This window comes from Panthera tigris, chromosome E1, assembly GCF_018350195.1.
Source record: "Panthera tigris isolate Pti1 chromosome E1, P.tigris_Pti1_mat1.1, whole genome shotgun sequence".
Taxonomy (NCBI): domain Eukaryota; kingdom Metazoa; phylum Chordata; class Mammalia; order Carnivora; family Felidae; genus Panthera; species Panthera tigris.
This window is the reverse complement of record NC_056673.1, coordinates 418129-431894: the sequence shown is the minus strand read 5'-3', so window position 1 is coordinate 431894 and position 13766 is coordinate 418129. Positions and strand designations below refer to the sequence as shown.

The 13766-nt window shown below is 48.9% G+C and overlaps 1 protein-coding gene across 2 annotated transcripts in view; it reads left to right on the top strand.

Annotated features, from left to right (window-relative positions):
• The window catches only part of UBE2G1 (ubiquitin conjugating enzyme E2 G1), a 103750-nt gene that overhangs the window by 80533 nt on the left and 9451 nt on the right, over window positions 1–13766 (top strand). For both annotated transcript variants that reach the window (XM_042967726.1, XM_042967725.1), the window contains exons 3-5: window positions 1783–1880; window positions 7510–7688; window positions 12098–12220. In XM_042967726.1, coding sequence (XP_042823660.1) covers window positions 1783–1880; window positions 7510–7688; window positions 12098–12184 — 364 coding nt within the window. In that variant the 3' untranslated portion in view covers window positions 12185–12220. The remainder of the gene's footprint in view (window positions 1–1782; window positions 1881–7509; window positions 7689–12097; window positions 12221–13766) is intronic.

Below are 13766 nucleotides of genomic sequence, written 5' to 3'. Positions count from 1 at the left end.
TTCACGTCATCCTGCTCGTCACGCTTGTACCTCACCACCCCTCTCTCGTTCACCCTTCGCGGTCTCCTGTTGGCTTTTACTACAGTTGTGTTACCACGGCTGCCCTCTCTGCTGGGAGCCCATTGGCCTTCCCTGGGTCTTTAGTATTTGGTATTAATGATCTGCCTCTCTGTTGTTAAGCCCTTCCCCAAATCTTTTATGATCAGAAAGGCAATACAAATTAATACTTGCTTGTGGTTAAAAATTGTGTGTATTGACGTGTCCAAAGCAGTAAGTAAAAGGTCCTGTGACCCTGTGTTCCAGAGTTGACCACTGCTGTGTATTGGTGTCGTGTTCTCAGACAGTTTTCTATTTGTATATAAACATGTCCCCATTTTTTTCTTCTTAAGACAAATGGGCTTATAGTAGATACTTGGTTTTTTTTAAAAATTTAGTTTTCGATTGCTCATATTCCAGGAGTTAAGACGGATATTTTGCTTGATATTTTCTTCTGCCACCAAATGGTAAGTGCTGGGAAGAAAACAATGGTCTCTAACGTCTTCCTCCCCGTTTTATTATTTTACGTAGAACAGTGCCTCACGCAAATAGGTGATCAGTGTGTATTTGTTCAGTCCCGTGTACGAGGCTGACAATTCCATTTCTCACTGATCGCAAACAAGCATAGTCACGCGACCCTGCTCTGCTGGAGTGTGCGCTGAGCAGTAAAAGAGTCAGATGTGCCAGTAGCCGTTGGAATAAGTGCGAAGAGGCCAGTGTGCCAGAGGGACACGGTGGTTGAGGTCTGATAGTCAAAGGAAGGCCTTTGACAGGAGGGAACGTGGAAGCCGAGCTCTAAGGGATGACAAGGGGAGGAGGGTGTTTCAAACAGAGGAAATGGCCGCGACCGATGACATGGGGAGGAACTTAGTCATGTGCCCCACCAGGCTGACTTGATCTCCTTGGTTTTTGTTGTGAACGCACGGCTCGTTGTCCTGTTTTGATGGTTCTTCAGAAACAGTTTTTAAGTAAATGGCGTTGACCTAGGACCGTACTAATTCCGCAGTCACTGGCCGCATGTGCTACTGAAATTGAGTAAAATTGAATAGAATTAAAAATTCAGTTCCTCAGTTGAACTGGCCGTATGTCAGGTGTTGGGACAGTGTGGCCGTGGACCAAGCCAGTGTGCAGAAAGCTGTCCTGCGCAGCGCTGTTTTGGAAAGCCACGGAATACAGACTCCTTGGGAGACTTTATACCCTGTTCCAGCTGTTCGTGTCTGATGTGTGAAGGGCGAAGAAATACTCGTTAAACGACAAGATGAATAAAGGAGTGGAGGGTCCGCGCGTCTTTCCACACAGGGAACAGCCCAGTTAATGTGTGTGAGCTCTGAGAGGGGAGGGGGCTGGTGGGGCTTGAAGAACGGCGGGAGGGCTGGCTGCCGCGGACGAGAGTGATCGTTGGAGACCCCCCAGGCAGAGCGAACCCTTCTGGACGTGGACTTACGTGCAGCGGGCGGTGGTGGTAGGGTTGTTAGCACCGCAATAACGGGACCTGATTGGGACGCCTGCCGTGCACCAACTGTTTCTTTCATTTTCCTCGCCTTCTGAGAGTTCAGTAAGAGGGTGGGCGTGATGGTCTATTGAACTGAGTATTGGAGTAAGTAAATTATCTGCTTGAGACCCAGATTACGAACTCACTTCATTTATAGTGTTAGTACTGGCACCCTTGTTTTATGTTTGTTGTAATAATTGTCTACCGATAAGCGGGAACTTATAGGCAAGAACTTGTTTTTGTTTTTCTTCCAGTGAAGGTGGTGTTTTTAAGGCTCATCTCACTTTCCCAAAAGATTACCCCCTCCGGCCTCCTAAAATGAAATTCATTACAGAAATCTGGCACCCAAATGGTAAGTTCATCTAGCTTTACTTTTACATTTGCAAATATGACGTCCTGCCTCTGAGGTTTTCAAGGTCAATAAGAGAGAGACAGTTCTCAAGGAAATCACTTTGGGATTTTTGTACTAAGCTCACTGTGTTTATTATGCACATGGCCTTGTATTAGTTCCTTTAGGACAGCAGGGGGAATGGACATCTATTTATTTGCTTAGTTTTCAGCTCTTTTCGAGACTCCCGATGTTCCGAACCAGAGGCATGGTTACTGGGTGATATTCAGCATGAGTAGAGCCCTCACAGTTGAGCAGATCACTTCCATGGTATCGGGTGACTCATTGTCTGTTCCAGAGAGGGGTAATTAAACCTGGATTTTAAATTTCTATTTCTCTTCTTCACTCTTAGACCGTGGGCAGCTCTTAACTTTTACCTTTATTCTTTAGCTGTTGAAAAGGGAGTGTCCTACCTGCCTCGTAAGGTGACTGGTGGGGTCAGAGGAGATGTGGTGCTCTGTGTTTTCACCTTCGGAAAACATCCAGTCCTGCAGTGCCTGAGATGTGGTTGACATTGGCTTTTCTACCCAAAGATGTGTTACCATTTAAAATCCACTTTGCAAGCCAGAGGTTGGGCCGGGTAAAGTATGTTTGCACACCGCCTCCCCTGAACTTGGCCTCGTTTTGGTGATGGAGCTGGCGGGTGTGTCTTCTCTAAGTTGTCGGGTTTTCATTTCTGACGACTGTGCCCGTCTGCTTGTCCTGGGACTTTGCGTCACCAGGAAGAGAAACTCCTAGGTTAGTCTAAGCAAAAGTCTGTGAGCAGAAATGAATGAATAAACGAAGGCGTTACTCCAGGGGTCTGGAGCGTGGACTCACATCCAGTGGCTTGAGAAACGGGCGGGAGTCTCTCTTGGGAGAGACTCGGGGTGGCCGACGGAAACCTTGCAGGAACCGAGGGGGCCGCTGTATTTCATCACGTCTGAGGAGGCGGTGAGCACGGGACGCGTCACCACGTCGGTGGTGGAATGTGCCAGAGGGGGCCCCGCCGGGCGTGTGGATGCGCGAAGCGACAGCGTCCGCCCCCTGTTGTGTTGGTGCCTCGCTGCTTCCTTCCTGGCGTCTGGGTCTGCCAGTGTCTCTTTCCTTCACTTGGATTATTTGGCGTAACGGGCAGTCTCCTTGCACCCGTTTCCAGAGAAGACGCAGCCAAGCTCCGAGTGTCGGCTCCACCACAGATTAGCTGTGTGGTCGCAGGTGAAACCTCTCCGAGCCTCGGTTTCCCCGTGAGAGCACACACAGGCAGCACGCGGGACTTGTGAGCCGGAGGAGAGCCACGGCCCAGTGGTCTAAGAGGGCAGCCGTTGACGCGCGTGTTTCAGATGGAAGAGACTTCATTTTGGGGCCACGAGGGGGAGGAGTTAGCGAGACGATCGAAACGTGACTGGAGAGAGGAGGGACTTTGAAGGAGGGCACCTGAGGATGTGGGCGGGGATGGCAGGGGTGGGGACAGAAGGTGCCAGGAAGGTGCCAGAGAGCGGCTGGGGAGGTGCGAGGAGCCCTGTGGAACCAGGTGGGGCCAGGCTGGCACCGGAGCTGGAGGTGGTGCGCGAGCCGCGGGCCCTCCTGCGAGAAGGGAGACACGGAGAGGACCGTGTTGTTGCAGGTAGAGGGGTCAGGGGGTGCTTCCTAGAGATGTGGTGCTTTTTTTTTTCTTCTTTTTTTTTATTTTTTGATTTTTTTTAATGTTTATTTATTTTTTTTTTTTGAGAGAGCACGAGCGAGCACAAGGTGGGTAGGGGCAGAGAGAGAGAGGGAGAGAGAGGGAGAGAGAGAGAGATTGAGAACCTGCTTTCAGCGCAGAGCCTGCTACGGGGCTTCAACTCATGAACCACGAGAACATGACCTGAGCCAAAACCAAGAATCGGACACTTAAGCAGCTGAGCGCCCCCCCCCCCCCCCCCCCCCACAGAAGCCTGCACTAGAGAATGTGATTTTTAAAAAAAAATTTTTTTTTTTTTTTACATTTATTTATTTTCAAGAGACAGAGTGCGAAAGGGGGAGGGTCAGAGAGAGAGGGAGACACAGAATATGAAGCAGACTCCAGGCTCCGAGCTGTCAGCACGGAGCCCAACACGGGGCCTGAACCCACCAACCGTGAGATTGTGACCTGAGCCGAAGTCGGACACTCAAGCGACTGAGCCACCCAGGTGCCCCTAGAGAATGTGATTCCTAACAGGATTTTGAGTGTGTGCATGCCTGGCTTAACCTTTTTTCTTTAGACTTTGGGTCCTCCTTAAATGATGGTGCTTTAAAGCTGTTCGGTAGGTTCATCGTGACTGCGTGATCCGGAGGGAAGGATAGCGTCCGTGGAGGAAGGGTTGGGAGGGGAGCCAGACTGATCTTCGGGAGACGTGCAGATGATTTTGTCAGTGCTTCCCGCGAGAGACCGTGAAAGCTTGAACTGACAGTGGTTCAAGGAGGGAAAATGGAGTTGTGGGTGGGTGGTGATTGTGAGGTCAGGGTTTGGAATCGGTGGGCCACATACAAAGTAACCACAGGATCAGAACCACACAGAGGTACTTTACAGCTGCTGGGATGGCTGGACTCGGAAAGGCAGATGAGAAACCAGCGTCAGTGAGGACGGCGAGAATTTCAAGCCTCGTGTACTCCTGGCGAGAACGCGAAGGGCAGCCGCTTTGGAAAACAGACTAGTCTGGTGTTCCTCAGAAGGTTCGACGTGGCCACCTCGTTCACGGCCGTGTGATTCCGTTCCTGGATGTAGAACCAAGAACGGTGGGAGTATGTCCACGAGACACTGAGGCTTGAGTGTGCATGGCAGCATTGTTCATTAAGGGCAGAAAGCGGGAACAGCCCAGTGTCTGTCGGTCGACGAGGACAAAACCAGCCTGTAACATGTCCACGTCGTGGGATGACGCACCGGCTCGTGCTGCAACACGGAGGAACCTTGGAAACGCTGAGTGAACGAAGCCCGCCACAGAAGGCCACGGAGTGTGTGATTCCATTTACGCCGGACCGTCCAGACTCGGCACGTCTAGAGAGGGAGAGACGGCTAGGGTAGTGGTTGCAGGGGGCTCGGGGGAAGGATGGGAGGGAATGGGGAGCGATTGCTGGTCAGCGTGCGGCTTCTTTCTGGGCTGATGGTCACACAACTTTGGAAACATGCCGGAGACTGTTAAGTTGTGCACCTCGGCTGTGTGAATTGTAGCTGCATAACGCTGTTCTAAGCATTCTTCTGAGGTAAAAATTAGCTTCCTACGGCTTAGATGCATTCCATTTGGGTTGGTTTTTCTTGAGATCTACTTGCCGTGTCCACCTAGAGGGTCGGGTGAAAGTGGCCCATCCAAAGCTCGGCAGTGAGTGTAGGGCCTTGGAAGTTATCGGCATCGAGATGATAGTAACGTCGTGACGTTACCTTGTCTTGCATGGAGTTATCCGTCAGTTACAAATCAGTAAAGCGTGGGGACAGAGGTGAGGGGTAACCTTGCGGTGTAAAGAATGGGTTAATCTCCCCATGAAAAAGGTGGCACGTGTTGGAGAGTGGGATGGCATCAGAAGTCAGGCTAAGGGAGGCTGGAAGGGGAGAGGAGTTCACGAGCCTGTGGCAAAAAGTGAGTCACGGAGGCCGAAGCGGGGCGAACGTGTCCGTAGTTGTGGCCCAGCATGGGTGACTTTGAAAGCATCCAGGAGAATGTGGTTCTGGTCACCTGGTGAGCAGTCATGGCATCCTGATAAGGGGCAGAAGCCTGCCTTCTCCAGTGAGGGGATGAGAGAGAGGGAGAGGGAGAGAAAGGGAGGGAGGGAGGGAGGGAGAGGGAGGGAGGAAAGGAGGGAGGGGGAGAGAGGGGGAGGGAGGTGGGGAGGGCTAGGGTCAAGCGGGTTTGGTCATTCCAGACTCGCGGCTTTAAGGGACGGGGTGGCTGGGAGGGTGCACGTGGCTGGGGCTCACTTAGTGGCTTTGTGTGGAGAGTTGAGTTAGAAAAAGGCGGACCAAAACTCCAAATGGACAAAAAGTCGAGTGGCTGGGGCTTGTAAACGAAGCCTTGTGCCAGTGAGAGCGACGAGGTCGTCATCGGGTCTTGAAGGAAGAGGGCAGAGCTTTAGCGGCACAGCTTGGCGCGGGGAAAATGAAGCAGTTTGGCCGAAGAAACTAGGTGGGTAAAGGGTCAGAGGGGTCATTGCACTGGAGGAGACGTGTGTTTTCTGCCCGTGGAAAAACGTCACCCCCAGAATCATCTAGAAAAACCGAGCTATGTTTCACCTGTATTTCACGTTTTAAAATGTAATTTGGTAACAGGTATGAAGCCTAAAATCTTTTCATTAAGGAAAAAGAAAATTAAACTATTGTTAAAATGAAGTGACCCAAGTTTAAAAATGTAAAGGTGCTAGATCGTAACAGTAATCTTCAAAAGAAGGAAAATGATTCAATTGATTGTCACTGATAGAGTTTTATAGAGGCATTTCATACTCTGTGTTCGAAGACAGTGACTTGGAAAAAAATTCTTATCTGGGGAGCCCTGACTGTAGAAAAGCCCCCAGACGAGGTGTGAAAGCCCCGGCCTGGCCCGGCACGCACCCATGGTCACGGCCGCATTCCAGACACGTTTGTCCGAGTGTGGCAGTGTGAGGGCCCCGAGTTTGTAACAACATGGGAAGTGCTTCCCAAGGTAGGGGATGGAAAGTAAGCTTTAAAATCATACCCATCACACATTTCTTAGACTTTAGGCAGGAAGTTAGGAATGAAAGAGATCTACATGTTGCCATTGGTTACTTACGGGATTTGGAAATTTGGTTGAAAAACTTGTTATGCCAAGAATTCTTGTATTTTTCTGTGATTTCCAGCATTTTCCCAGTAAGTATAGTTTTATTTTATTTTATTTTATTTTATTTTATTTTATTTTATTTTATTTTATTTTATTTATTTTATTATTTTTCAGTGGAGAAAATTACTCTGTAAAACATGAGTGATGATTTTGGTAGGTTTACTAATGAGTGTTTGTGTGATCTAAGTGAGCTGGTGGGTTAGAACTGCACCTTTGTGTGGGTCGGGAATTACTTTGTGACTTGCATTTTAAATCTTCGTTTCATAGAAAAGATGGCGTCATGACTGTCATTTTATATTGATGAATTTCCACTGGTGATAGGACATGTTCTTTTGCAAATCTGAGTTCACTCCTTTCCTTGAAGATGGGATTTTGCTTTTATGTGATTTAAAAAGTGTATTATGAGGTTCGTAGGAATGTCTCTGGATGTTTGTCACCAATTTCAATCAGTAAGTTAGTGGGGAATCTAGGAAATTATACAGACTCGGTTCTGGTATTTCAATCATATACTTTATACAAAAAAAGAACAGATTGATGGTATTTACTGCATATAAATGCTGGACACCACCTCTCTGCCAGGTATCTTGAAGTTTTGCTTCTATTTCTGTTGTTTTGTCAAATGGATCCTATTTGGTAAAAATCTGTGGTCTTCCTAACAAGTTAGCGGGTTCCATTTTGGAAATCGTCTGTATGTGTTCAGCGTTTATAGCGGACTGTGGGAGTCCGGGTCACTCCTATAATCGGCACTTTATGTGTAACCACGTTGTTTTCAATACCTTAAACAGGACTCTTACCCTCTAATTTTGCAGTCGATAAAAATGGCGATGTATGCATCTCCATTCTTCATGAGCCCGGCGAAGACAAATACGGTTACGAAAAGCCAGAGGAACGCTGGCTCCCTATTCACACTGTGGAAACCATCATGATCAGTGTCATTTCCATGCTGGCAGACCCGAATGGAGACTCCCCTGCCAACGTGGATGCTGCGGTAAGGCGGTCACGCACACACCTCCCCCCCGTTCATTAAACTCGATCACAGCCGCCCCCTGCGTGTGTGTGTGTGTGTCTCTGCACTCTGTTCATGTACATTTATTTTTCTCCTGAATCTGTACAAAACTAAGTTACAGATATAGCTAAGTTTTACCTCTTACGCACTTGAACCTGCATCTTTTAAGAATGAGGATACTGTCTTACTTGGCTGTAATATTACTGTCATACTTAAGAAAATTTATTATCAAGTCCCTACTAAAGTCTATATTATTATTCCTGGGCTTTTATTTTTAAATTTTTCAGATCTACAAAAGTTGCATTAGTTAAGTAAACACTCTTTGCCTGGATTCACTAGTTGTGGAGGTTTTACAACATTTTTTTCCCTAAACTGTTTGGGACACTTTACAGATGCCCTAACTCTCCACGCGTAAGCACCTCAGTGGCGTCCCCTGAGAATTCAGGGTGCTTTCTCGCAAGCACAGCACAGGTGTCTTCATCGATAAGGACTGTTGGATGCATACGCAGCTCATAACGCACAGTTCCTAACATGGTTCTTTATACCTGCTCTTTTTTTTTTTTTTTTTAAATCTGGGAGACCACATTTTATTTTGTGTTCATGTTTTTGCTAGTCTCCTAGAATAGTCTAGTTCCTCAGCCTTCTGCTGTCCTTGGGAAAGCCTTTGGTTCTAATTTTTGTTCTTGGAACTTTTGTTAATATGTATCGAAGCCAGGAGATTAAATTCACCTTTTTTCTTGGGTTACTTCAAACCTATAGAAAAACTTGGGCAAGGTATATGCATATGCAGGGAGACACCACATCCATAAGCCCTTTCAAATGTATGGCTTTGACTTTCTGAATTTAGTAACCAAATTGAAGTAAAAACTGGCAGAAAACTGTCCTAGCCTTTTTTTTTTTTTTTTTTTAAGTTTATATTTCAAGAGAGCGTGTGAGCAGGGGAGGGGCAGAGAGAATCCCAAGCAGGTTCCGCATTCAGTGCAGAGTGTGACGCGGGCTCAGACTCACAAACCGTGAGATCATGACCTGAGCCAGAATCAAGAGTCTGATGCTAACTGACTGAGCCACTCGCGTACCCCCGTCTCAGCCTTTTATGTAGCCAAGTTTCAGTCTGAGCGGTGCAGGAGATGGTGAGGGAGAAGGGAGAGCTGTGTTTTTAAAAAATCCCGTGGAATCATTTTGAGAGGGAATTGTTTGATTCATGCTCAGCTGTAACTCTTTCGAATAAAATGAGAACTGACAAATTTTATTTTAATCTTCGTAAAGATAAAATTAATAATTAAGAGCAAATACCTGAAAGCATGAATATGCAAACGTTAGTAACCCTTCAAAGCAGCTGCGTCCTGAAACGGGGGGACCTACTGAGGAAGGAGAGTCATCGCCTCGAAGCCAGTGTGACTGTCAGGGTGGAAGCAGGCCTTCCCCCCCCAGGGCTCCACACGCCAGTGTGACCTCTGATCTGAGCCCCACAGGTCGTGTGCCATCTGTCCCGTTCACGTCTTGAAACCCACGGCTTCTTTTTATGATTTAAGCAGTCGGTTGTCTTGTATCTAAACCAGAACTTTCTCGTCCACATGTTCAGGCAGACTTCCGTATTTGCTTTGCCATTTTCGTGTTTTTTGTTAGTTTGCTTCTCTGACCTCTCACTCGACGGTACCTGTTCCAGGAAAACCACATTTTTCTTGGAGACCCCTCTCCTGGACCCTCCACCTTTGGCTCCTGGATCAGGGGTGGGCTCAGACCGCTGCACGCAGCCTGCCTGCTCTTCTGGGCAGGATCATCTGTTTCTGCGTCCTGTTCCTTGTTTCTTGCTTGACTCCTTCCTGTGGTGCTTCATCTGAGACTCATGTTTCAGAAAGGCTTTGTGAGAATTAACATCTGGTCCTTACCTGCCTGCGAGTGTTTTCGTCTGGGCCCTATTCGTAAGTGACAGTTTGTGGAGTTCTGGGGGACAAGTTCAGACTTCTACAGAATTTGTCTTTTATCATTTATTGTTGCTGACGAGGGAGTTGATGCGAGGCTGACTCTTCACCACTTGCGGGTGACCTTTCCTTTCTTTTTCTCCCTGTTCCTTTAGGTTTTTTTCTGATTCTTGGTGTTTAAAATATCACATTGTTGTGTAAGGTGTAAGATTTTCTGTTTCTGTACAGTTGTCCCCCTTGTCGGTGAGAGGTACGTTCCAAGACCCCCGGCGGATGCCTGGAACCAGGGATAAGTACTGAACCCTTATATGTATTATTTTTTTGTCCTATATACATACACACACGATAAAGTTTGATTTATGAATTAGGCTCAGTGAGAGACTTCCAGTGGTTGCTGATGATAAAGTAGGGCAGTTATAAAAGTCATGTGACTGTGGGCTCTCCCGTGTCTCAGTGGCCCGTACCTGCCCTCCTCGTGAGGATGGGAGGGGTGTGACGCGGTCGGAGGCTTCTGCTGTTGACCCTGTGATGTCACGACAGAAGGGGGGCCATCTGCGCCACGACGGACGCGGTCGCCTGTGGCGGAGGGGCTCCCGTGGTCGATTTGCGCCTGTAGGATGTCAGTTTGGGAAGTTTCCCATTTTCACCACGTTGAGAACTTCCCTGCGTATCGCACTCCTTCCGTTTTTTAATTAATTCTTCATGTGAGTGCAGCCGAGCCACAAAGTACACTCCTTCCCTGTTTGGGCTCGCGGCTGCCGCCTACGTCGGTCCTTGTTTCGTCGGGGCGCCTGCGGATGGCGACTTCCGCCACCTCCTTCCTCACTGTGGCGGTGTCGCTGTTTAATGAGCTAATAGTTGTTCGGTCTCGCACGAGTTCTAATTAGAAGTGTTTGTAAAGTTAAATTCTGAAGTCTCTTTCTCGGAGGCCCAGGTTTTCTCTTGTGTTTCTCCTGCATCTGGGAGCCTGGGCTCTGGTGGGAGCGGCAGCTTGCGGGTCTGCGGGCACCGGCCTGACCCCGACCTCGAACGTGAAGAGGCCGTTACTTTCAGTCCTGGTACCCACGCGAGGGGCCCTGATTCTAGCACGTAAAGTGTAGGTATCACAGTTGGCCGTATTTCAGGAGAGTATTAGCATTTTGGGTATAGTGGGAGGAAGATGCCACGTCTCTGTTTTCATCCCGCGTCTTACCGACTCTTCTCGGGCCGGACGTGTCTAACCTGTGCCCTCTGTTCAGTCGGCCCTTCCCCTCCTCTGCTCTGGTTGCAGGGAGACTTCTCGGGGCTGTGCTTTCTCTCTGCGGCACGTTTCTTACTCTGCCGTGTACTTTTGGTCTTCCAGAAAAAGTTCCCACCCACGTGGATGACTCTCTTGCCATTTCTTTGACGTGGAGAGTCTGTGCCTCACACAGATTCCAGTCTGATCGTTTCAGGAGGGCGTCAGGAGAGGAAAGACATGGGCGCTGTGCTCCCTGCTCTGGTGGATGCACAGGCTCTCCGTGAATACGATGCAGAGAGGACACAGGTGACCTGTGTGCTCGTCCTCAGTGTGGCTGGGGTGGCTTCCGCAGTGGCTTGGGGCCCGTCACACACCAGCCCGTCCTCTGGCGGGAAGCCACCCTCGTGCAGTTGTGTGTCACCGTAGTGTCTCCGGGCCTTTCCACCTGTGACCTCCTCACCCAGGCCCCCTACCCCCAGCCTCCGTTCTCTCAGCTCCCTGCTCTTTTGAGGAGATTCTTGTTCCTTGAGCCTGAACTTCCTCTCGCCTGGAATTGCTCTTCTCTATCTTTTACTTAAAACTTGATGCCAAAGCGTTTACAGGTTTTGTGACATTTTATCCACAAGTACTTCAGACACATCCAGGTCTCTACACGTCTGTGTGTGGTTTGTCACCTAAGTTATTCTAATAACTGGCTTCCTGAGGAGGGCAAGGGTTGAAGATTTCTCGTCTTTGCCGTGACTAAAGGAATGAGATCTAAAAAGAAAAAGGCTGGGCATTTTGGTGAGAATTTTCTGCTATTTACATGCTAGATAAAAGCAGCTCAATTTTCACGGGAGACCCTGCTGGTGCCACTTGTGTCTCATTGTCACCCCCCCCCCCCCGCCCCCCACCCAGCGTGCAGCGCCCCGCTTCTCTACCTGGGGTGGAACCTTCCGGGGGCGGCAGGCAGCCTTCCCAGTGATTCTGAGTAGCTTGCCTGTAGGTCGCAGCTGCCTGTCCCAGTGGACAAACCGGTCCGTCCTCCCCGGATGTCTCCTTCCTCCAGGAGACCTGCCTGTGAGGTGACTGGCGGTTCCGACGGAGGGAGTGCCTGGCGGGAGTGGTTTCTGACGATTCCTCTGCCTTATCGGCTTTTTAACATCTTAAAGGTGTACATGTTGCCAAAGTGTTGCATTCAAGATGAAAACTCGCATTTGAGATAAGAACTTGCTGGCGTTAAGTCACTAAATGCTACTTTGTGTCTATAGAAAGAATGGAGGGAAGACAGAAATGGAGAATTCAAAAGGAAAGTTGCCCGCTGTGTAAGAAAAAGCCAAGAGACTGCTTTTGAGTGACATTTATTCAACAGCTGTGACTTCACTTACTTCAGGGTAAGTTCATCGTAAAATCCTACCCCCCTGTTGCTTTGTTACACATGGCACATACGCTGTTGGAAATTGTGTGGTTTGGGAATTTGAGTCGCCCGTTCTCATTGGCTTCGTGTTTAGTGGGGAGCCCCGTGGTCAGAGACCGTGTAGCCTGCTTGGGCTTTGCTTCAGCAGGCCCCGCTGTTTTCTAGATGCTCTGTGTTAGCTTTCTTTCTTTCCACCGGTGGTGACGTGATCACGTATGTGCTGCGGGTCCTTTCTTCCGTCCTGAGCACTGCTGGGCCCTGAGGTTTGTGTATCTTAAAGGATGACTGAAGTGTTCATTTCTTAATTTTTTTTTTTTTTTTTACAGAGAGAGCGTATTTTATAAGAAACTGCCAAGACCATTAAACATCTACCTTCTTTGTCTTAATCAGTCTGAATCTCCCTGTTCGTTACTGCTAGGGCCAGTAGGAAAAGTTTCCTTTTATTGTGTGCTGTCTGTCCACAGGCTTACCTTACATCCAGTAAGGGTCCACGGTAGAAGAGGCCACATGTAGACAGTTGACCAAACGCGTGACATTCCCGTTAAGCGGTTTCTTTTTTAATTAAATGTTGGGGTGGTAAAGTTGCTTATGAAATGTGGCGTGTGAAGAATGACCTGGAACGCTCCACCTACCTGACGAAAGAGGACTGTGTCAGAACCTCTTGCGCTCCCTGTACCCCTCTTCTGCCCCAGTCTTCTCTTCTGTCCTCCAGTTCACATGTACCGTTGCCTTTCTTTGTAATTTCGTCATGTTTGTGTTACCCTGGGCAACGCACTGTATAACGTTGCTCTGTGCACGTGGGATTACCATGCAACACGCACGTTCTTCTGTGACTTTTCTTGCTCCGCATTATATTCTTGAAATTTGTCTGTGTCGGGTGTAGCTAGACTCGTCTGGTTTTCGTCTGTTGTGTGGGGCTCGCTCGGTAAAGGGCCTGTCTGCCCTGTGTGCTCCTTGCAGTTGTGTCGTCCTTTGGGGAGAGGGTTCTCGTTTGTTGGTTTCACTTTGTGTCGGCCGTCACAGGGAGCGTGGCGCACGTCCGTGCTGAGAGCCTCTCTGGGGCGGGTGCGTGGGAGTGTGCTTGCTGACTGGCGGGTGTGTGCCCATCATTGGACTAGAGAATGCCAGATTGTCCCCAAGTGCTGCACCTGTTCATACTCTTTTGGCAGGGGTCAGGGTTCCATTCACTCCGTATCCACCCCCCCCCCCCCCCCCCAAGCGTTTGATCTTCACGGACCTCTGCGAAGTGTTCCGTCTGGAAGGGTGCGGTGCGAGCCCTTGCTCTGGTACGCGTGGCCGGTGCCACAGAGGAAACTCCTGTCTCTGGGCTGTTGTTCCTTTAGGTTCTCGATTCGTACAAAGTGCCCTTTGTTCGTGGTGTCTGTGGATGAACAGATGCTCTTAATGCAGTTGGATTCGACCTCTCCTGTGTTCCTGTACGGATTTTCCTTTTTGGGGTCTAGTTTCTCCTCTGCCATCAATCAGACAGCTCCCATTGTGTCTTGTCCTGTAAAAGCTTTTAT